This window comes from Callospermophilus lateralis, chromosome 12 (assembly GCF_048772815.1).
Source record: "Callospermophilus lateralis isolate mCalLat2 chromosome 12, mCalLat2.hap1, whole genome shotgun sequence".
NCBI lineage: Eukaryota > Metazoa > Chordata > Mammalia > Rodentia > Sciuridae > Callospermophilus > Callospermophilus lateralis.
In genome coordinates, this window is record NC_135316.1 from 29,255,595 (window position 1) to 29,279,484 (window position 23,890).

Below are 23,890 nucleotides of genomic sequence, written 5' to 3' on the forward strand. Positions count from 1 at the left end.
CTTTTATATTTCATTAAATACTGAAAATAAGATGCTTTTACTGTATTGAATCTGCCATTGTTAAGGGAAAATAGTAATAAAATTCTAAGTAATGCAAAATAGATTTAATTTTAAAATATGGAAAATTAGACTAAGGTGGTGATTTTTACTGAAGAATCCAAACTGCATGTTTAGAGAAAGTCCTAAAAGACAAGGGAACACAGCCTTAGGGTAATCACAGGGTAAGTGCTTTCCTCTGCATAATTCTCTTGTGAAATTTTAAAATGCTCAAAAAGTATTAATGAATCATGCCTAAGAACTACACATTTTAAATTCAAATTTTCAGAGCCATAAATTGAGAGAACAAGACTAAAATTAAGCCTCTGCCCAAGGTGTTAAGTGGGAGGGTGACAGATCTTAGTCTGCTGATGAATTCATTATCAGTTTTCTCCTCCTTAACTGCTTTCATGAAAACCATTTGATTGATCGTCAAATCCTAATAATTTACTTTTCAAGGAAAGACAGTTTCCTTAAAATCCTTAAAGGCTTGTCGCATTGAAAAAACAAAAACAAAATTTTTAAATGTTATCCTGCCCCTCCATCAGTGTGACCTAAGTGTTTGGGGGGAATGTCTGAGAATTAGATGCTGCTGTGTAATTATTCTGAATATTTGACACACAGTCTTTGTAGGAAATGGTGATCTTTATCAACCAAAAGGCAATTAAATGCTGTCATTTGGAGCCTCCATTCACCAGGGACACTTGCCCTCCCTTCCAGCTGGGAGGCAGATAACAGAATCTGTCCCACGTGAGGCACAATGGAGGAAGGTGATTAGAAATCAGGCAAACTCTGGCTTCTCTTTGAGCCCAACTCCCCCACAGGCTGAATTATAGCTCTCCTACCAGTCCCAGGGCGCAGAATGATGTCATGGGATCTGCAGTTCAGCGAGATGAAAGGGATAAAGCGGAGCCCGCTGGCAGGAGGAAAAGCTTCCAACACACAATCCACCACACAGCTTGGGAACCCAGAGAGCTCCGGATCCAGCCACTCAACCCAAGCATGGGGGAACCACCGGCATTGCCTCCTTGCAAAAAAGAGGAGGAAAGCAACGTGATCCGTGGTTAACAAAAGAGTGTGTGGACAGGAGGCGGGAGGGTAACTACCTACCTGCTGAAAGCGAACTTTCTTGATATCCATGCATATATATATAAGCTCAGCCCTGCCTTTGATGTTCAGCAACTGATCACTGATCAGATTACAGGCATTTCATCTCCCTGCTCCTCTGCCTTTGATCTGCATGGTTAATTTCATTTTCCTGGATTTGAAGTTTCGTCCGGGCTTGTGCTGACACACATTTTTGGGAAGGTAGAAGCATTTGGCATAGAAGTGCTGCCAAGGAGAAACCAGGCTGCTGAAAGGGTGAGTACTGGAAAGATCTCAGCAGTTGCAGGTACTGGGTTTTATTTTTTTTGTTGTTGTTGCTTCCACTGCATTTTTCCACATGTGTTCTAAGAAAGAAAAAAAGATGGTTTTGATCAGTTAAGAACGAACATATCTGTAGCCGAATACTACACTCTGCTGTATGTGTGTATCAGGGTAAATTTGATGCAGTTTTTTAGGAGTTTGTACAAGAAGGTTTGCAATCTGTCATGTAAATTTTACTTGGAAATAAGTTGTGCAAACAGGACAAAACAGAATGGTGCTAACTTTAGCATGCAACCTCTGCTGCAGCCCCTGAGACCTGTGCACTGTAACTGCTTTAAGTATTTATAGGTTACTTTAGTTAGTAAACAGGCAGTGGAACTTTGTTTATTGAAAATGCATTCCTTGTTGTTTCTATTTAAAAAAAAAAAAAAAGAAAAGAAAAGAAAAATGCACCTCTGGTAATCCTATTTCTTTAGTTTATTTACTCTTTCACCTTCAAGATGTAAATCTATCAAATACATTTCCTTATGCAGTTTGTAATCACAAGGGAATTGCTGAAAAGGCATTGGAGTGTGATTAAAGCCTTTTATGTGTAAAACTGAAGAATTTAAAAACAGTGGGGGGAAAAGTGGCACTAGGTTTTGGCTAAAAAAACTAGCGATTTTCTGTAACCTTTGGAAATAGCACAAGCCTTGTTTACAGAAATGTTCACAAGGTTAATATTCCTAAATTAACATTTACTTTAAATTTATAGTGACAGCTGTTGTAGGTTGCAATTTGCCAACTGTTTATGAAAACTATCTGAGTAATCAACAGTTATTATGTTACATAAGGTATTTTAGTCACATTTTCATTTTAGTTAATGCTCTACAAAACCAAATTATGTTGCTGCACTGAATTTGAAAGTTAATTGTTATATCTTTATCAGTTCAATAATATTCTCCCCTCCCTAAAGTAAAATCTTTGGGCTGAAATGCAAGAACTCAATAGAGTGGAAAGTGATCTCTCCACGTGCACACTAGTTTGTTTTAATATTCTAGACCTAAGTTTATTTGGGCAAAATATTTAATTATCATCACAATTGCCTATTTTATGCTAGCTGAGCCACAAAGAAATTATAAGCCATAAACCAGTTATTCTTGACTCTGAAATTCTGATGAAACAGGAAAGGTCTTAATGAGTCTCCTTTCATATATAATTAATTTTTCAAAGCCAATTAATTAAATGACTTTCTAAATTTTCCTCCTATTAGGAGGTTAATTAGCATTGTTTGCTTAATTTTAAAACCTTGATGGTTGTTAGGTAGATATTATTTAGAACCATTCTAAACAGACAATGTTTTTTAAAGTCTGTCAATAAGAACTCAATGAGAAAGAATTAACTCTTATTTTTACTCATGAGATCATTTAAAATTTTTTTCCACCAATAATGCAACAAGTCATCTTGATAAATCCTGATTTTAAAAAATTTATCTTAAAGTTCAGTATTAATGTTCACATCCAGAGAAGAAAAGTTAGTTTTTAAATTGGTGCCTACAAGTGATGCCTAAAGAACTAGTGTGCTTAGGAACTTGCTCACTTGGTTCAGATTTGGAGTTTAAAACTTTTTTTTTTTTTAAATGAGCATTTCTTTGGCTACTAGCTTCGTTTTAACAAACGCAGACTTTTCTTAACACAAAACAAAGGAGAGAATTAGCAATTATCTGATTAATTTAGGCTTTGTAGAAAACTAGCTTGGGCAAGTCAAGTCCTTGAAAAACCCACTTCAGTGTCTAAATTAATTCAGTTAATTGTTTACTTCTTGTGTCTTTGAAGAGATATGAAACAAAGTGCATTTGATTTTTTAAAAGAAAAATGGCTATTGCTGAAGGTATAGTTAGAGTCTTAAAAGGCATTTCTTAATTAATTGCCACAAGATGACCTTGATGGTGATTGAGTAGATATATCCCATACTTCTATGGAACGGAATGCGTATATTACATTTTTTCAAAGCACTTTCCTAACCATTGCTTCAATGGCAGCTTTGTTAGTGCAGAAAGGCCATCTCTTCAAAAGACTTTTATTTCTTGATTCTGTCACTGATTAGCTATGTGGCCTTAGAGAGTCACTTCACTACTCAGCTTTCTCGTGTGTGAAGTGAGGGGGTTGATCAGATCATTTTCATGAAATAAGCATGACTGGAATTTTTATGGCCATTGTACAGATGAGGAAACTGAGATGATAGAAAAGTAACTCTGCAGCATTAGCTAAGGTCACACAGCTAATTTTCTGAGGGCTGGCCCAGGGTTCTTTCCTGTCTACCATGTGTGGGCTCTTTTCCAACAACTGCTAAAACATATGCACTGTGGAGCTGGTCAGAAAACAATGTTATTTTGAAAGATAAAGATAGCCACTTCCTATTGCAGTCCTTTTTTTTTTTGTTTGTTTCCATGATAGAACTGTCACTCAAATGAATTTGCCCAGTTAATTTCCAACAGTTCCTTTTCTTCATATTTCTAAGCTGTATAAGCACAATTATTACAACACATAATTTACCATACTTCTAAAATAATTTTTACAAAAAATTAAATATCTCTCTCTCTCTCTCTCTCTCTCTCTCTCTCTCTCTCTATATATATATATATATATATATATATATATATATATATATACACACATTATATAAGCACATCTTGTTAAGTGTTTTCCAAAAAAAATTGATATCTTCTTAGGAGATGCCAGTGGGATCCATGAAAAGTTTTTTTTTTTTTAAATATCTTTATTTTATTTATTTACTTTTATGTGGCACTGAGGATTGAACCCAACGCCTCGCATGTGCTAGGCCAGTGCTCCACTGCTGAGCCACAGCCCCAGCCCTCATGAAAAGTTTAATAGTTGATTTAAATCTATTATTCCTCAAGGTAGATAGATCTACAGTGGAGTTTTGTGAAATTTCAATGGTCAAATTCAACATGGTTTCATACATGATATGGGTTACATACCATATTTGATTATGTTATGAATCCTTGAATGCATTTTTATTAACTCTTTTTTTCTTTCTTGGAAAAAAATATTTCTTGGGATAAAAATTAATTTAGTTACTGATGAAATTTTATGCTTATATGCTGCTTTCAAGACCTCACAATATCTTAGATTCTTTTGTCCTAGCGCTAGCCTGTTGATTCTTCCTATTACATACAGTTGAACTTGATTGTCAGCAAACATTATAGCCAAAATTTTGCCCAAAGTAATGGGTTCCACTTTGCTTGCTTGCTTCCTTGCTTCCTTCCTTCCTTCCCTTTCTTCCCTTCCCCCTCCCTTTATTTCCTTCTTTTGATGTATTTTATAAAAGCCACTAAACATTTTTAGTAGAGTTTAGCTTCAGCTGACCTATAACCTCAAGCCGTAATCCATTCATCCTCTGCTTTAAGACAGAATTGAACTCAAGTACCAGCCATTGGTTGGTCAAAATCTCTCCCTGTGAGGATAACATCAGTCCAAGCCACTCTGGAAAAGCTAACAAAATTTGGTGACCCTTTAAAGAGTGATTCTTTAATTTTTTGTGAAACTATTTTAGAGGAATGGGTGAGAATGATAAAGGTAGGCAGAGAGAAGCTCCCTGGTGGCTGTGCTTCATGTCCCCTCTACTGTCGCAAGCTACTCAGTATGCATTCAGTTTCCTCCTAGAGGTCACTCACATTCTAGATTGAGCAGGTAGCAGTACACCATCCATCCTGAGTTGCTCTTTGATGAGAAGTGAGTCAGAGGAAAGGGCAGGTGGGGGGCCAAGTGATGCTATAAACCATTCCTTCCAACATAAACCACTCTCTTTGAGAGGCATTCTGATAAGTACAGTTTTCTTCATCCTATTCCATATCCCCAATTCTTTAACAGACCCATAGTCTTGCACCATAGGCTGTGGTCCATTCAGCCTGTTCCTTAACCTAGCCCTCTGTGGAGGAGTCCGCCACATTTATGGGGAAGGAGAGATGATCGTTATCTCTTTTCTCATTAAATCCATGAAAAGAGTCTAGCCCATGGGGATGGTTGGGTCCAACATGTCATGAACTCACAAAGATGAGTGCACATGCACACTTATATCGACTTTGCTCTACAAATGTCACGAATTTGACATTATTTAAACAAAACAGCCTCCTGATCTTTGTGTATATTGGTTTATGCACTACTGGTATAGTGAAGATTACGTAAGGATTCAGGGAGACCACATTTTGATCTCAGTTTTATCAGTAACTTTTGGCATGACCTTGAGCCTATCACTCAGCCTCTGGCCTCACAGTCCTCTCCAACCCTCCACTGATAGTCTATAATTGATATCAGAGGGTGCTGGGAATGACTTAAATAGCTGAATCTTGGGGGTTTTTTCCATCTTATTTTCCTAACTATATATTGGCAAACTATTTCCCTTTCAGAGTCTCATTCCCAATAATTAATTCATTGAGCAAATTTTAAATGAATACCTACTATATGCCAAGCATTGTGAACTAAACCAATTAAATTCCATATTTTCACATAACTTGCATTCTATTCCATTTTCCCAAGGAATAGTGATTTACAGTACAAATTACTAGGAGTCAGGCAATTTGCCCCTTGAGATTTCAGTGAGCCAGTTTATCACTGAAACCATTTTTGTTTAAGAAATATGTTACTTTGCTAGTTCAACTTTGTAGGGAAAATATCTTATCCAAACACATTTTTTGCCAGCTCAGATATTGATGAAACTAGCTTCAGAAAATGAACCTTACATAAAATATTAAAAACAAACCTCCATCAAGATCCTCATAGCAATTTGACTTTTCCAGTAAAAATTTCAATACACGCATTATATGCAATCTTTTAAGGGGAGAAAAATGTTTCCAGTTCTGATTCTAAGCATCATTTTCATTCTGAAGGAGGCTAGGATCATATTCTTTTGGAACTGCCATTGATGCTCATTTGTGGGCCTGAGTTTCTTCGCAGATACTGTTTTCAGATCATATAAACACTCAAAGCAAAGTGTAGAATATTTATTTAACTTAATGGGCTCTTCTCTAAAGAATGAGATGCTCAGTCTAGAGTTCAGAGGTTCAGTATTCTTTCCCCCCACTGTCAATTATTATTTCAGGTGTAACTTATTGATTGATGCTAAGTGTCCTATGCCCTACAAAAGCAATATAGTGCCATGGAAAATGGTACCATTTAGTGAGCACTTACTATGTGTGAAATATTAGTCAAGTGCTCTAAATACCTTAGGGTATTTAACAACCATGAAGGAAGCAACTCGTGTTACAGATGAAGAACAGGAAACTTAGGGAAGTTAACTAACTTCTCCAAGGTTATACAACTAGTGAATGCCAAGTTGGCAGCAAGACCAGATTGTCTGGTGCCAAAGCCCATGTGCATTCACAATGGAGTCTCTTTCCATAGTGAGCTAACAGGCTAACTGAGAAGATCAATCAAAGACACATGAAATGATTCAAGATTTAATGAACTAAATAATGTGCTACTGTCTCTAAATACAAAAGGAGGTCAGGGAGGAAAAGAGCACTTGGCTGAAGTCAGAGAAAGTTGTTCCTGGGTTGGCAGATTGAATTCTACTCAGAAAAAGTTCATTGAACATTTGTTTGAATGACTGATACTATCAGAGATACAAGTTAGAACAAAATAGCCTCCTTCTTTGGAAGCATTTTAAGTCCTTGGGACAGAAAACTAAGACCACAGATATTCATGACACAAGGCAGGATGTGGCAAGTGCTAAAGTATCCCAAACTTTGTTGAGAGGAATTATAGGTCATAATTAGGGGAAAATTCATGTGAGTCGTGGCTTTTGAGCTGCCTGACATAGGAGAAAGAAGTCAGAGAAGTAAGGGAGACATGTGAGCATTAAGAGGAGACTGTTGCCAAGGAAGGGCAACTTCAGGGCGAATGTGCAGCAAGGCAAGCAGACCAGTTTGGTCAGAATATAAAGTGGAGGTTTAGAAGAGAGAAAGATAAGGCTGGAAAGGTGGGTGTAGCCCAAGTGGGAAATCTTTGAATGCTAATCAAAGAAGTGTGGAAGCTATTCTTTACAAGGTAGAACCGCCTGTAAATCTTCACTGAACAGTGGCAACCTGAAAGGCAGGCAATAGGACCCAGGCAGTAGCAATATTCTGGTGAGGGACTGGGAGGACCTGGACTGTGGTGGAGGTGTTGGTCTGAAGAGAAAGAGATGCAGGAATGCCTGAGACCTTGCAAAGAAAGAAGCAACAATTCAGTTTACTAAAGATAAACTCAGTATCCTCTGTGTTATAGGTTATGGAATATTAAAAAAATAAAATTCATTCTAAAGGGATTAAAATCTAATTGGGGAAAGGAACACAATAGAGACATTTCTTCAACATAGTGCTGGAAGGGTACATGGGTGGTGCTCATGGGGCTCTAGGGACACTAGATGAGGGCAGTCATATAGGCTAGGGGAATGACAGGTACCTTGAGGTTCAAGTAAGGAAATGCACATCATTTGTAAATTATCTACAAATAAGTCACTGTTGTGATTTATGTTCCAGACATGTAATATTTAAAGCATAAAACATCGAGGTGTGATACTTAAGAATGATAACATTTTTAAGTATTTTTCACAGGTACCTGTTACACTATATTGTTTGAAATATGTGATCATGGGATGTGCAATTACTGATAACAATTCATCCATTCACCCAATGAATATCTACTCACCCTTTTTAACGCAACAGCAAAGTAGGCATTGTTAGATCTGCTTCCTAAATGCATGAACTCAAGCTGAGGTTATGTAAATAGCCTGACACAAAGTTCTAGTAAAGCCACAGAGCCCAGACCCTGTTCTCCAGTTCCTCGGGGTCAGAATATTCAGGTTCTTTGGATGACTCTAGCTGCTGGACTGGGTTGGCACTGGCTAGAACGTACCCCTGTCCTATAGAGGATCCTGTCCAGCGAGTGAGCCCCGGGAGAGTATCTGTTGAAAAACTGCACGTTAATCAGTGAGGTTGCTGTTAGCTGGGTCATCACGATCTTGACCTACCCAAGCTACAGTGCCACGCTCACAGATCTGGCCATCATTTTCTGGAGCCTTTCCTCTTAGGCAGAAGCTGGCTCTGCCTAGGATGTGATCCGCACGGGAAAGGCACCAAGGTCTTAGGGAAATACACCCGGGGTGGGAAGGAAGGCTCCATCCTTTCTCCGAAGAAAGTTCAAGCTGTTCATGGTCTTGGCTACCCCATCCCCTTCCGTGGTTCTCCCCTACCCGTGTCCCGCATTCACCAGCTCCTGCCGGCGCTGGGGTCTGCTCACCCAGCGCGGGAGACTGGGAAAGCCAGGAGGAGCCCAGTTGAAGTCAGCAGGGGGCGGGGCGAAAGCCGGTGGGCGGGGCGCCGGGAGGCGGCAGCCGTTGCCGGGCTACCGCAGAGCGCCGAGCCAGCGGCGCTGGGAGGTGCTCCGCTTGCGCGCCTAGAAAAGACCCCCTCTCCAGCTCCGCGCCCTGCACCCAGTACCCTGTGCCCTGCGCCCGCACCCAGAACGGTTCTGCGCTCCCCCCGATCCCTGGCTTCAGCCCCGACCTGCAGGGCACGACGAGGCGCGCCAGCGGACGGAGCCTTGCAGGTGACTGGGAAGGTAAGTGCCCCGCTCCTCCCAGGACTAAGCTGCGCTGCGCAGGGACCCCAGCCCTCGCCTCGGGTGGATCCTTTCTAGATAGGAGCCTCGAGAAGAGGCGGCTGCCTCACGGAGGGAGGGAGCAGTCAGGGACAGCTCACACGTAGAAGAGGGGAGCGAGCAGACTGAGTTGTACCACAAGACCCCAGGGAGGAGTGACTGCCAGGGGCAGCTGAGGAGGCACTGGGACGCAGTGCAGGGTCCAGACCTTGACAACGCTTGCTGGTCTCCTTCGGCATTGGGGATGAGGACACTTACACTTTTTAACTAGAGTTCTTGCGAATAGAGAATCTGCTTGTAGAGCAGATATATGTGAGTATGTAAATAAATATGCATCGTCCTTATCCCGGACCTTACACGTTTGCCCCGCGTCCCTGCGAGAGGTACTCCCCAGCGCCCCAACTGGCGCGTGCTAGAAAGGTGGGTCTCTGGAGCACTCATCTGCAGGCCCCACTGCAGAACTGCAGCCTAGGAGGTAATAAAAGGACTTTTGATTCTATCATATTCCTTCCATGGAAAAAGAAAAAATTCTTAAATGTCAGCAGTATTTACTGGTACATTGAGGAGCAGAGCATGTAACCGATTTAGATAGAAAAGAAGTCAGTTCTCACAGCCCTTGTTAATGTTTGTAAGTAATTTCATGGAATAGAAATTTAGCTAGTATGTTCTTAGAGATTAAAGTTTGGTGGGATCAAAATTCTGGGATCTGTTTTGGTAACAGTAAACTAATCATCAAGCCTGCATCTATCATTGTGAAAAAAATCATGTCACTTTTTTTTTTTTTTTTGCGTTTTAATAACGGGACTCAGTTTTCAAACAAAATCATAAGCATTGCTCAGCATTTCTTTAAACAGTTTAACTCAATATTTTATGAAGGCATTCTTTTTATTCCAATAAGTTTTCTTTGACTACAAGATAATTTCTTTATATAAACAGGAAAAGGGTATTGTTAAACATGACTTATGTAAACAGAAGATTTTATTTTAGTGTTGTTATTTCATGATCAGATACTTAGATTCGAAAGTGAGGATTACATTGCATTAGTTCAGGATTTACTAAGTATGTTGTCTATGGAAGAATTTCACCTCAGGCATTTTTGCCAAAGCTGCTTTCAAAAAAAATATTTTTATTTCAAGCACTGCTTATTATCTAATTTAAATATATGTAATGAAAAGGGGAGAATTGAGTCCTAAGGTAGAAAACTGTTTCTTATGTATTCAGAGATGCAGGTAACTAAAAAGAATTTTTCTTTGTGTATTATTTATTGGGTTGTTCTGAAGACAATACAAAATATAGACATGCATTTTCAAAATATTGCATTGACATCATTACATGAAGTGTTATCATGAGCTCTCTAAGTTCTTTACTTTTTAATTAATGAAAATGTCTTATTACATCCACTTTATTACCAAGGCCAAGGCCACGTGATTTTGTAGACTTTAGAATTTTTTTTTTTTTACAATAGATGTTAACTGGGGTATTGTATTAGTATTTCCCTGTACAATCATGGAAGCTGTTTCTTTCTTTCTTTTCTTTATGTTTTATCTATTTTTTATTTGGATTTTTTTTCTTTCCTAGAGTGTCTTGACAGTTCAGGCTGGGCTGGATCTTGAATTTGAAGTTAAAGATGCATAAAAGACCCTTATTCACTACAGTGTAAAATGCCTTTCCTATCAAAAGACTTGAATATGGGCCATTGCTAACATTTAAATAGCTATAAAAGAAGCTGTTCCAAAGAATAGAAGATAAATCAGATGATTAAACAGATGATTCTGAATTTTAATTTATGTATATTTTAGAATATAAATGAGTTGATTCTGCATTTTAATTTATGTATATTTTAGAATATAAATGAGTTGAGACAGCTAATGTCACATGCTGTATTTAATATATTGGTTTAATTTACTAGGTATAGCTCTGTTATACAAATTTAGAACATGTTGGGGACTTAAAAACCTAAGTAAGGAATTCTACTGACACTGATGAAGAGAATTTCAGTTTCCCTTTCCTCTTATTTAAATCTCTGACCAGCACCTAGCTTACCTCAATCTCCCTGGACCAGATCCAGCCTTAAAAATTAACATGACACAACCAAAAAAAAAAAAAAAAATCCATTCATCATTAATGCTAAAAGAAAAAAAACAAGTTTTTTTTTAAATCTGATAAATTAATATTTAAAATCAAGCATTTAAAATTCTGGAGAAGACCAGCATATTTTAACTGTGTTGACTACAGGATGAGTAATAATGCCCACCTTAAATAAGTATATGTTCCAAATAAATAAATCAACAGCTGCCTGTGTGAGAAGAGAGTCACTGAACAGTCAATACTTTTGTCCCATGGCAGCTGATTATTAAATGTTCATAGACTTTGTGAAGAAAACTTCTAGCTGAAGATAAAGAAAGGTAAAGCAGTATGAGCAGAATTTCTTTCCATGATTTACTAGTTGAACGGTACATTCATTCATCATATTTTATCTGTCAAAAATATTTACATTTAAAACTAAGATGTTTAAACAGAATTGGGTTATCGTCCAGTCCACACATCACAAAGCCTGTACCTTTTAAACCAAAGTTTTAAAACCTGGGATTTAGAAAGAGAATGACCATCCATCAGCAATTACTTGGAACAAAGGAACTTGTATCTCTGAAGATTATTATTTAGCCCCTCTTCAGTCAGCTTGGATGGGTCTAATATGAGGAAATTCTAAAAGAATGGAGCCTACTTATACTAGAGAAGAACACTCTGAATGGTGAAAAGACTGGTTTTGGATTCTATCCAGATTTCCTTCTAAAATAAAAATTTAGACAGCTGTGTTTTAGAGATGATTGTACACAGTTTTCTTAAGATCAACTGTGTAGATATTTGAGGCTCCCTTCATCATTGATGATACAGTTGTTCTATTTGTACCTTAGAATAGAGAAACATTTAATGAATTTTGGAAAAAGTACCTTACTTACTATGTGCTTGTTGATTGAATATTTTACAAATTCTGACAATGTTTGCTCTGGAGCAAAGATGGTAGAGCCTACAACTCAGAGAAAATCAATTAGTCTTAGAAAACCACACCCTAGGTTAAGTTCTATTAAAAACAAATAAATAAATGTTTTTGAACTTTGGAGGAACTGGAAATACTATATTTTGCAACTGTAAGTTTTAAAGCTTATAGAGTTTTTAGTAGAAAACAGTTCATGATTTGAGAAAGGGAAACCATTCTCCTTCCTCAGCCAACAGAAATATGTATATTCTTATTACAGCACACCTTTGTGAGCTCTCTAGGCTGCAGAAGGGCTGCCAACTCTACCATATAGAATGATTTTTTGAATATAGTGACATTAAAGGGTAAGTTGCAGAATAGCTAGAGGCTTGGAGTTATTGTCCTTTTTGGAAACAGCAGTATCCTAAATTTCTAATTAATTTTTCATTCTTTCAACATGTGGGATTGACAATATTTCTAAGCCAAAGTTTATGTTCCACCATTAAAATGTAAAATTCTGTATTTATAGCATTGGCTTCGTTTCAATGCTGATTTTATAAATTGTAAGCCTGCCAGTTTGCTTTAGTGTTGATATATTTCTTTAATGGTTCAGCTTGTTACATATTTAAAAATGTGTGGGATGAATGGAGCTTCATTACATAATGTTAATATACCGTTACTAGATGAAAACTGTTACCTATTGCATGAGAACCACATGTGTTGAATAATAAATACCTTTTAAGAAATGGAAAATAAAGAAAATTAAATAATTCTGAAAAAGGTATCCAGATTATTCAAATTATTCCAAGCTTCATATGGGTCACTTGCAATATCAGATATAAAGATAGTTCTCAGAAAAATTATGTATTGTTAGTTTGGCATGGTGGCACATAACTGTAATCCCACCTACTAGGGAGACTGTGTTAGGAAGATCACAAAGTTGAGGCCAGCCTGGACCACTTAACAAAAACAGTCTCAAAGTAAAAAGGGCCGAAGATGTAGCTCAGTGGTAGAGTGCTTGCCTACCATGTTTGAGGCCCTGGGCTCAATCCCTAGAATCATAATAGAAAAGAAAAAAGACTGGTTACTTATTGTTTATTGTTAAAATTAGATTGATAAATACCAGACCTTCTTCGACAAAGTGATATTTGTCAGTACAAGCTGAGCATCCCTAATCTGAAATTCTCCAAAATCTGAACCTTTTTGAATGACCAAACACCTCCACAAGTGGAAAATTCCACAGCATGAAATTTCCTTTCATGCACAAAATTATTTAATATGCTGTGCAAAATTACCTTCAGGGTATGTGGATAAGGTATATATGAAACATAAATAAATTTCATGTTTAGACTTGGGTCCCATCCCCAAGATCCCTCACTATGTATATGTTCCAACATCTGAAGAAATCAAAAATCTGAAACCCTTTTGGTCCCAAGCATTTTGGATAAAAGATGCCCAGCCTTGAGTATAGAATACAGTCAAGAAATGGGATCCTGACCTGGATTTGGTTGTACCACAGTAACTTTTATTTCAATATTTAGTTATGTTTGCTCATATTTTTCTCATATATTGTTTCCTCACTTATAGCTCTAAGAGATAAAATATTATTCTTAATTGGTAAATTTCTTCATTAACATGTATTGGGCACATACTTTGGATAAGTTACCATCTGGAGTGAAATCAGTTTCCTTGTCATGAAGTCCCCAGACCCTGATTGGTAGCAAACTTGAATGGCTGGATAGGTGCTAAAATCAGTTAAGGGAGTCTAGTAGGACAGCAGAGCATTGTGGGAATGGGCGCACTAGAAAGTGTGTGGGCTTCCCCAGAAGGGCACCTGATGCTCAGTTTCTGCTCATGTTACCTCCATGTGGACTTGTGGTGGCCAGGTTGTCTGCTTCATGAAAGTTCTTCATTTTTAACATCAAAAATAGATTTTAAAAATCACATGCTGCCATAGCTAAAGAACATAAATGCCAGTTAGATGCAACACTAAAGCTAAAAAGAGAAGTAACTAGATGAGACAGTGAGATTAAGTCCAGGGTATCCCTAGCTAGATTTAAGGAGATGCCAGAGACCTTAGACAGACAATTTGGCAGGACAGGCATTGCAGACAGATCTAGTCATCTGCCCAGCCAGTAAGAAATGAAACGTGGAGTTTCTTCTCCCCAGTAACACTCCCATAAATTGCAGCCTCTGAGACCTTGCCCCTTTGCCTGTGGACACACCAGCACAGATATTTGTGATTTTAGTCCAGAAAGTGCAAGAGGTGTGCATTTATAGCACCTGTTGGATTTCTGTCTCTTTTAACAGAGGCCAATTAGGACACATTTGCATTAGTAATCATTCACTCAAATGAGCAGAATGAACAGCTTTATTTGATAAGGAGCCACTTTTGGTGCAGCTGAACAGGATGTTTGCCAGCTCTGTGCTTTAGGTTCATGTCCGTTCTTTAATGCTTGCCTGGTTCTCCAGATACTGCCAGCCTGCTTAGTATTGCTGAATGGCAGACAGTGCTGCAGAAATTCTATGCTACTAGCTTAGAGTAAGGCAGGCATTATTAGCCTTTAAGTGCTTAGCCAGGGCCAGTGTATCTACACATGTTCTGCAAAAGTAGATGCTAGATGGTTAGTAGATGTTGTCTGGTCTGGATATTTTGGTAGACTGTAAAAACTCCAAAGGACAGACCCATTTTACATACAATCATTTGCATGATTCATGCCAGCCCCAAATAAATAGAACTCTTAAACATATAGAAGCATTTTTCTATCTTTGGGCCAGATTCTGAATTTAAAAGCAATTTCAACAAATAACCTTTTTATTACCTTATTTTTATTTTAAATATCATTACTTAAACACTGTTATTTTATTAAATTTTCCTTCTTTTATGAGAGCCAAAGAACTTCATCAGGAATTTCATTTTATTCCAGGAAATTCAAGGTCACACTCATAACACCCCACCAGCTAAATTGTTTATTTCTAAAATGCTCGTTGGCCACGCTACGTTCAAAGCCATTTAGGAGACCACCACCCCAGCTAAGCTGTGAACTGCCTATAAGTACAATCTTTGTGGTATCCTCCTTAACCTAATGCTGTCTTCTTTCAGGCTCCTGATAACTGCTTATCCAAAGTTGGTTGAATAAATAGATAAATCGTTAAATGTATTATTTGTCTTATATCTATCATCAGTTTTTGTTGATGAAATTCTACTGTCCCTAATGGAAGGTGTCAGTAGTATACAATCCTCCTGACTTGAAGCCCTTTTTGGAATCACCAGGCATGAATTTATTTTGAGTTTTACCAGTTCTAGTATTTGTGTCTTTTCACCTTCAGTTTTTTCTCCCATCATATGGGGGTAAATATATTCTTGAAAGTATGGTATTAAGGAGAAAAAGTTAGGCTTTTTATAAAGCCTTAGTATAGTATTTAACATCATAAATGCTTTGTTCACACTTTGAATTCTTAGTTTTCCTATGCTTTCTGCAGGCCTATAGTTCTAGAATTCTAAAAGTAGCCTGCCACTTGTTAGTGGCCATCAAGTGTCTCTTATTGGTCTCACAGGTTGCAGTCTTCAAGGACTGTCATATATATTGGCTTGTTTGATCCTCAAGAATAATATCACAGCATGAAGGACAATAGTTGCTAACACTTCAATAGCACTGAAAATGATCCAGAAAGTTAACTCTCGGTTAATTGCTTTATGACTGGTAAACTCATTCACTCTTCATAGAGTCTCAGGAGGTGGGTACTATCACTCTGCCCAATGGAGAGGTGAGGAACTGAGACCCCAGGTGAAGTGGCTCATTCAGATTCATGCAGATAATTAGTGATGCTCCCAATAACAACAGCAACACAAACATCAGCAACCATCACTAATTAAGATTTATTCTGGGGCCTGGGGCTGTGGCTCAAATGGTAGAGTCCTCGCCTACCATGTGTGCGGCACTGGGTTCCATCCTCACCACATAAAAATAAAATAAAGATATCGTATCCACTAAAACTAAAAAATAAATTAAAAAAAGATTTATTCTGTTCTAGCCATTGGGTTAGCACTTTTTGTGTATTCTCCCAGTTAATTCTCACTACACCCTATGAGACAGATTCTATTTTTATCTCTTTATAAACGTGTAGTCTTAGTGTAATCTTGCTAAGAAACACTTCACTATTTGTCTTCTGCATGTAGGGATTCAGTCTATTGAGCTCTTTTTCTCTTATTGGTGTAAATGCTTTGGCATTGCAGGTTGAAAACCTCTAACCCAAAATTCACAGACCTCCCAAATCTGAACCTTTTATGAGTGCCAATATGACACCAAAAGTGGAAAATTCCATGCTGAAACTTTCTTTCATGTGCAAAATTATTAAAAATACTGTAAAAAATCACCGTTAGGCTATATGTATAAAGTATACATGAAACAAATGAATTTATTATAGAGACTGGGGCCCCATACCCCAAATATCTCATTGCATATATGCAGATATTCCAAAATCCAAAAAAATCTGAAGTCTGAAACACTTCTGGTCTTAAACATTTCATATAAGGGATAATCAATCCTTGTACCCTTTTTTTCATATTAATTTTAATCTTACATAAATTAGAAGCATTTAACTTTTAGAAATGACATTTTTCAATATCCATAAAGGGATAACCTTAAATATATGTTTCATAGAATGTGATTGTATCTTTTGATCAGCTCCCCCACCCCGACCCTTTGTCTACACAAGCAGTAAGGTGCAAGGTTGGATAGTTGCCAAAAGACCTTGAAATATGTCAGGAGAGACAAAGCTACCACCAAGAAGCTGAAAAAGTTTAGATTCGCTCAAAATGGACCATTCATTCAACTAATGTAAAGTGATTCTCCTTGCCCTGGCAATGTGACCTGCTAAGGCAGCTGAAATGATACCTCTGGGTTTGGCACTCTGCAGGCTCAGCCCCCAGTGGCTTTGCCACCAGCAGCTGACAGCAGCCTGCCCAGCATGGATTCCTCTGTTGTTGTTTTTGTACTGTTTTCCTTGAACTCTTTGGCCCATCATTCTGGTTTTTTGGTTCTCTGCTCTCATTTCTTTCTAAGGAATCAAATGATTGCTGGGGCCTCTCATAAGTTTAGGAAGATTCCACTTTAGAAGAAACCAAACCATTGTTTTTCTACCTGATAAATGGGGCCACCAGATGACGCTTTCCTTATTTATTTTTATTGTCTTCTTTTGAATTGGCATATATTTGTGAACGAATCCAGATTTATTTCTTTTTTGGATCACTGCTGATGAAAATTAAAAGGCTGGGTTTATTTTTTATTGAAATGTTGATCAGTGCCTCCCATTGCATCACTTAGAAATGACTTCTGCATGTTTCAATAACATGAATGTTGATTTTTCTGCCAATACATAATTTGCACAGTGCTGCTTTAGGGAAGAATTTACAAATGCTCAATCTTAACTGTCTGCTCCATGGTGGAGATGAAGCATCCAAGATCCAAGTATAGTGATTTTATTCAATAGAGTCCATTGTATTGCAGGGTGTATGTGACCCAGTAGAACAGGGACCCAAGAGCCACCCTGCTCAGGTTTGCATCCACTTCTACTTCTTACTAGCAGAGTAATCTTAGCAGGTTATCTAGCCCTCTTGCTGTCTCAGTTTTCCCATTTCTAAAATGGAAAGAATTATAGTATTGACTTTCTAGAGTAGTTGCAAGGATTAAATAAGCTAGCATGCTAAAAATAGTACCTGGCTCACAGTGCTTAGCAAGTGTTGTTATTTTATCACTGTTATTATCCTGTTGGCACTGCCTGAACTCATATAAATGGAAGGTTTATAAATCACTGTTTGAATGTAATTCTCTTCTATATGAAAAAGACTGGGCACTGTAAAGACCTGAATAGAAAATAATGGCAGGTATAACCTAAGAATTCAGAGTCAGTAGTTATGTGTGTAATATGTAAGCACAGTACCATTCTCATCATCTAAATTTTAAATTTTAAAGAATTACATATTGTCTATTGTATCTTTTTAAAAAGTGGTTCCTTTTAAAACCCAGCTAATATTTAGTAGTTCATGCATATAGAAAATGGTAGAAATTATAGGGCAAATACAGAGTCTAGTCACTAGAGCTTTTGGTGTTAACTGTTATCTTTCTTATCTTTGATTTAGAACTCTTCAGGGATAACTACATTTGATAAGAGCAATGGCTTTAAAAGTACCACTAGACCAAGAGAAAACATTCTTCACCATTATGCTTTTACTAGGCTGTTTGGTAAGTAAACTTTCCTTTCTTAAGAATGTGGTAAAAGATTCATATAAGATTATTTTCTATTTCTGATCCCATACAATTTTCCTTTCTTTCAAATTGCATTTGATCATTTTTGCAATTGATTATCAAGTGAAAGAGTGCTGCTAAGTGTGAAATTTTTAACAAGTATTGAAATTATTTTATTTAAACTTACGTGAAGTCATAAAGTTGCTATGTTATTTATAACAGTAGGATAATGACATTATCTTGGATTTATAGACACCTGTCTCTAACACATCCTAGACTCCAACAAGATCATAAATTCTGACTTGGAGTCATTGACTTAGAGTTTATGAATACTTTAAAATGGATTTTTAAAGTTATTATTTTGATGTAGGTATTTATATCCATCTTGGTCACAGAAAGTATTAAAAGCATGGGCTGGGGTCGCTCAGCAGTAGACTGCTCGCCTAGCACATGTGAGGACCTGGGTTCAATCCTCAGCACCACATAAAAATAAATAAATAAAATAAAGGTTTTTTTTTTTGTTTTTTTTGTTTTTTTTTTACAAAAGTATTAAAGGAAATTTTAATGTTTGAATGTGTGACAAAAGATCTGTGAAGGTATTCAATTTATTTAATGTTGAGATTTAACAAGGATGTACAAATATAGAGAGAATTATTTGCACTGAACACAGTACCTAAAATCTTGGAAGACAATTTAAGAGGAAATGGAATCAAATTGGAGTCTGGAATCTATGTAGATGTAAGGAAAACTTCCTTTCTGTTCCTTAAAGTTGTTAAACATTGCAGAAATGGCCTAGGAGGGAGGTTGTAGATTTTCTTTCTCAAAGAGAAATTCCTACTCTCAAAAGGAAATTCCTACTCTCTAAGTAAAATCAGTCCACCAATATGGTAGTTAGGTGGAGTTAAAAGAGGTAAGACAAGATTATTAGACCTTTAACTCCCAAGAATTTTCTAGTCCCAACCCTTACCTTGCACTTTCCCTCCCACTGGACATGGAGATTCAGACTTTGACTTTATTTAAGGAGGCTGGTAAATATCATTACAGATATTCCTACTTGGTAAGGGTGTTTTTAGAGAATGATTGCTCCTTATTATAAGCATCAAAAACAATTTTCTGTGCACCTATGTGTGATAGGCATTAGACACAACAGTGTCTGTTTGCACAGTACTCCCTAAGGTTTTCATTTTCATTTAGGAAAACAAAACTGAATGTCTTGACCAATCCTGTGATACTATTAAGTCCAACACTTTTAATATATTATCTGTTAAGAAGCAGGTAAGCACATTTTTGAAGGATGATAGAAATAAAGTGAACTTATTTTTTGGTAAAATAAGAGGAAAAAATCTTATTTTGGAAAATGACCCACATCCTTTGCTTTTGCCAAAGGGTGGTTATTTCATTTAAGACATATTCTATGAACCAAGTATATTACTAGATCCCAGGAAATGACTTTGTATAATCAGTAAGGATGTAAGTTCATGTATAGGTAGCACTTTTGCTTTGAAGAATTCAGAGAGTTTGGCCACTCTTATCATCTACACCACCATAACTACCATCGTCAAGCATTTTACTGGTCTCATGATTGCCAGATAATATTTTTTTATGATCTCTAAGTTACTGGAGTACAGCTGGAAAAGTTGAAAATTCTCCATCAAAACCAAATGGCAGATATATCTCAAGGATAATTGCAAGTTCTTGTGGCTATATGCATATATTCCATCTACTTATTCAATTTATTATACTTAAGTATGTTTATATTTCTTAAAGATCAAAAAATCTGGTTATTTAATTCAGATTTTTTTAGGTAGCAAAAGGACCTTAGGTCTCTGCAGGGCTGTTCTTTAATATGTCGTCTTAGAAAAAACATCATCCCCTAGATAATTTTTATCCTGAGTCCTCAGAAGAATATTAGAGGAAGTAGTTAATTCCAAGAAAAGGGGACGCCATTCTATAAAGAGTGAATGAATATTCTGTATTCTTTGGAATACAGAAAATAATTATTAGGTTTATTGATTTTACTTGTTCCACTGACTCCTCAGAAAGTGGTTTTTCTTTTTAAAGTGAAAATTAAATTGACCTCACTCTAAGTTGATATTTACTCTCAGCGATTATGTGACTAATGGTGAAGATATTATTCCTTTCTTGCAAACAATATAATGAAAGTACTTTAAGATAATGTTTGTGAAACATTTTATTCTCAGTCATGTAAAGTCATTTGCGAAACCGGAGACTGCAGACAACAGGAATTCCGGGACCGGTCTGGAAATTGCATTCTCTGCAAACAGTGTGGGCCAGGCATGGAGTTGTCTAAGGTACATTCTGGATATGTGGTAAAGTTGTATATCTGTGTTTGTAAAATGCATTCTTTTGAACTAAATTCTTTTAGTTAATTATTAGTGAAGCTTTGGATACTATTGACAGAATTCTTGTTTCATTGTGTCATTTAGTCATATATTATACAATTCCCATTTTAATACCTCTGATTCATGTGCCTTGCCAAGATAGATAGGATCTAAAAACTGAAATTCAACAAATGTTATTGGTTTACATAATTAAGTGTTTATAGTGTTTCATTGAAAGAATTACATTTTCAAGGGCTTTGGGGTTTAATTTTTAAAAAATCAATGTTCTTCTGAAAACTTAAAGCATTCATAACAGAAAATGGTGATGTTACCATTTACTGGGGCTTTTTTTTTTTTTTTTTAACTGAATTTACCTTTGCTAGTCAGGAGACAGTCCAGCATTGGCCTAAATAAAGATGCGCCAAGGTAGCAGTTCCTTTCCAAACTAGCATTTTGAACATTGCTTAGACAACTCAAATATTATTAGTCTTACTACTCTGAGGATATGTTACTTCCAGGAGTACTTTAAATATGTTCATTTAAACTGATATTTATTAAGAAATAGTGAGTTATAGCAGGGCTTATTATATTTCACAGTCTTGCTTATTCAGAACTGTGCATTAATTTGCTTTATTTTTTGATCTTTGGAAGATGTTACTGGTAGTGAAGAATTGGTGTAATATTTTGTTCTAAGTGAAACATCAAAACCTTCCTGTTAGAAAGGGGACAATAGGTTTTTCTTTTTATTTGAAGTGACTTTTAAAGGAGAAGTTCTTTTCCTCTAAGACTACCATTATTTAAAGTTGAGTCTTGTCTTTCGTAGATTTTTGATCAATGACCTATAAACAACAGGAAACAAAGAAACATGCATTCCACAAGTAGTTCGTGGTAGATGGCTTTTCTCTATGGTTGTTGTGTTACATGAGCGGTGGCTTTCAGTGTCTTGAGCTTTTATATTTGGATTGAAACTGACTGACCTTCAAGCTCTCTGACGTCTAGTTAATTATAGTATCTCAATAGATACTTTTCAATCTCTACTGATTGTAGTAACTTGCATTTTGAGACATGGGTTTTACCAGGTTGGATGGGGAAAGATTCATTTGTAGCAGACCTACTTACCTAGGATCAGTGAACTGAGTAGTTAAAAATGCCATAGGACCAAGAGGAAAATAGTTGAGGATGTTTCTATCCCTGAAAAGGCCTTCTTTTCCTAAATCTCTATGAAAGTCCAAATGAAACCTTCCAAAGTCTAAGAGGTGAGTAAATTATTTCTAAGAAGTTGTTCTCTTCTCTTTATCCTTTGAATGTGGAGAATATAACCTTAAAATAATTAGACCAGAAGATGATGATCCAACCAGCCCTGATTTTTTAAATGAAAAACAAAATTATTTCTCTGATTTATAGTCCTACATGTTAGGAGCTTGTATAAAAACTGAACAAGCTGGAAATTAGTTCTTAAAAACAGTTCTTCTCAGATCTGTAAGAGAAGTAGGGCCACAGGAAAAACTACTGTCCCTATTTGGGCAGAGAATCACAATACACTGCAGCAGAAACCTCCTTGGGCACTCTAGATAGAGTACTAGAGCAGGAAAACCTGAACTTGCACTAACAAATTGCCAGAGCCTAGGTATAGAAAATTCCGAGAGTTCAAAACTCCAGAGGAAGCCAGTCATAGAGTGTCTTACATGCTTTTGTTTTACCTCCAACATAATCAGACTCTCACAGTAAATATCCGAAAACCCACTTCATTCTTCCGGCAGGGAGAGAAGAAAAGGAACAGTTCGGAAAACATACCAGAGCACCCTGTTCTTAAGAAGGTCTGTCCTGGAAAGAAACCAGTTTACCAGAGAGTAACTTTCTGGGGTTTTACTAGAGCCTAACTGCCCTGGGGAAAAGGAGACACTCAACTCCAGCCCTAAAAAATTAATGATATTTATTTATCATTAAATACTCCCCACGATAAGGTGGAGTGTGAGGAACTTGAAATACTTGTGAACTCTGTAGTCCAGGGGCACAGGCCCACCAAAAAACTGAGGCCTAATCACAGAAATATAGAATGCCTCCCCTCCCCTCCTGCCTTATCTGCACATCACCTGAGCCCTATTTATAGCCATTCTTTTTACCCTGTACATCAGACATCGATTTTAACAAAAAAACTACAAGGCATACTAAAAGGCAAAAAAAGCACAATTTGAAGCAAGAGGGAAAGCATCAGAATCAAATGCAGCAGATTCAAAACAACTATGATTAATATGCCATAATGGATAAAATAGATATTATGCAAGCATAGATGGACAGTGTAAGCAGAGACAAGGACATCCTTAGAAAGAATAAAAAAAATGTTAGAGATCCAAGACTCTAACAGATACGAAGAAGGCCTTTGATGGGCTTATAAGTAAACTGGTCCTTGCTAACCAAAAAAATCTCTGAGCTTGAATATTTATCCATAGAAATCTCAAAAAATAAAAATTAAAAGATTGAAAAAGAAGTGCTGGCGAGGATGTGGGGAAAAGGGTACACTTGTTCATTGTTGGTGGGACTGCAAATTGGTGCAGCCAATCTGGAAAGCAGTATGGAGATTTCTTGGAAAGCTGGGAATGGAACCACCATTTGACCCAGCTATTCCCCTTCTCGGTCTATTCCCTAAAGACCTAAATAGAGCATGCTACAGGGACACTGCTACATCGATGTTCATAGCAGCACAATTCACAATAGCAAGACTGTGGAACCAACCTAGATGCTCTTCAATAGATGAATGGATAAAAAAAATGTGGCATTTATACGCAATGGAGTATTACTCTGCATTAAAAAATGACAAAATCATAGAATTTGGAGGGAAATGAATGGCATTAGAGCAGATTATGCTAAGTGAAGCCAGCCAATCCCTAAAAAACAAATGCCAAATGTCTTCTTTGATATAAGGAGAGTAACTAAGAACAGAGTAGGGACGAAGAGCATGAGAAGAAGATTAACATTAAACAGGGATGAGAGGTGGGAGGGAAAGGGAGGGAGAAGGGAAATTGCATGGAAATGGAAGGAGACCCTCAGGGTTATACAAAATTACATACAAGAGGAAGCGAGGGGAAAGGGAAAAATAATACAAGGGGGAGATATGAACTGCAGTAGAGGGGGTAGAGAGAGAAGAGGGGAGGGGAGGGGAGGGGAGGGGAGGGGAGGGGGGATAGTAAAGGATAGGAAAGGCAGCAGAATACAACAGACATTAGTATGGCAATATATAAATCAATGGATGTGTAACTGATGCGATTTTGCAATCTGTAT

General features: G+C 37.1%; 1 protein-coding gene across 3 annotated transcripts in view; it reads left to right on the forward strand.

Annotated features, from left to right (window-relative positions):
• Positions 1 to 915: 915 nt before the first annotated feature.
• Positions 916 to 23,890, forward strand: part of Tnfrsf19 (TNF receptor superfamily member 19) — a 91,505-nt gene continuing 68,530 nt past the window's right edge. For 2 of the 3 annotated variants that reach the window (XM_076872305.2, XM_076872307.2), the window contains exons 1-3: positions 916 to 1,398; positions 18,164 to 18,266; positions 20,471 to 20,581. In XM_076872305.2, the coding sequence (XP_076728420.1) occupies positions 18,198 to 18,266; positions 20,471 to 20,581 (180 nt within the window). In that variant the 5' untranslated portion in view covers positions 916 to 1,398; positions 18,164 to 18,197. Of the gene's footprint in view, positions 1,399 to 8,932; positions 9,006 to 18,163; positions 18,267 to 20,470; positions 20,582 to 23,890 lie in introns of those variants that run through there. The other variant, XM_076872306.2, reaches the window with a different exon arrangement.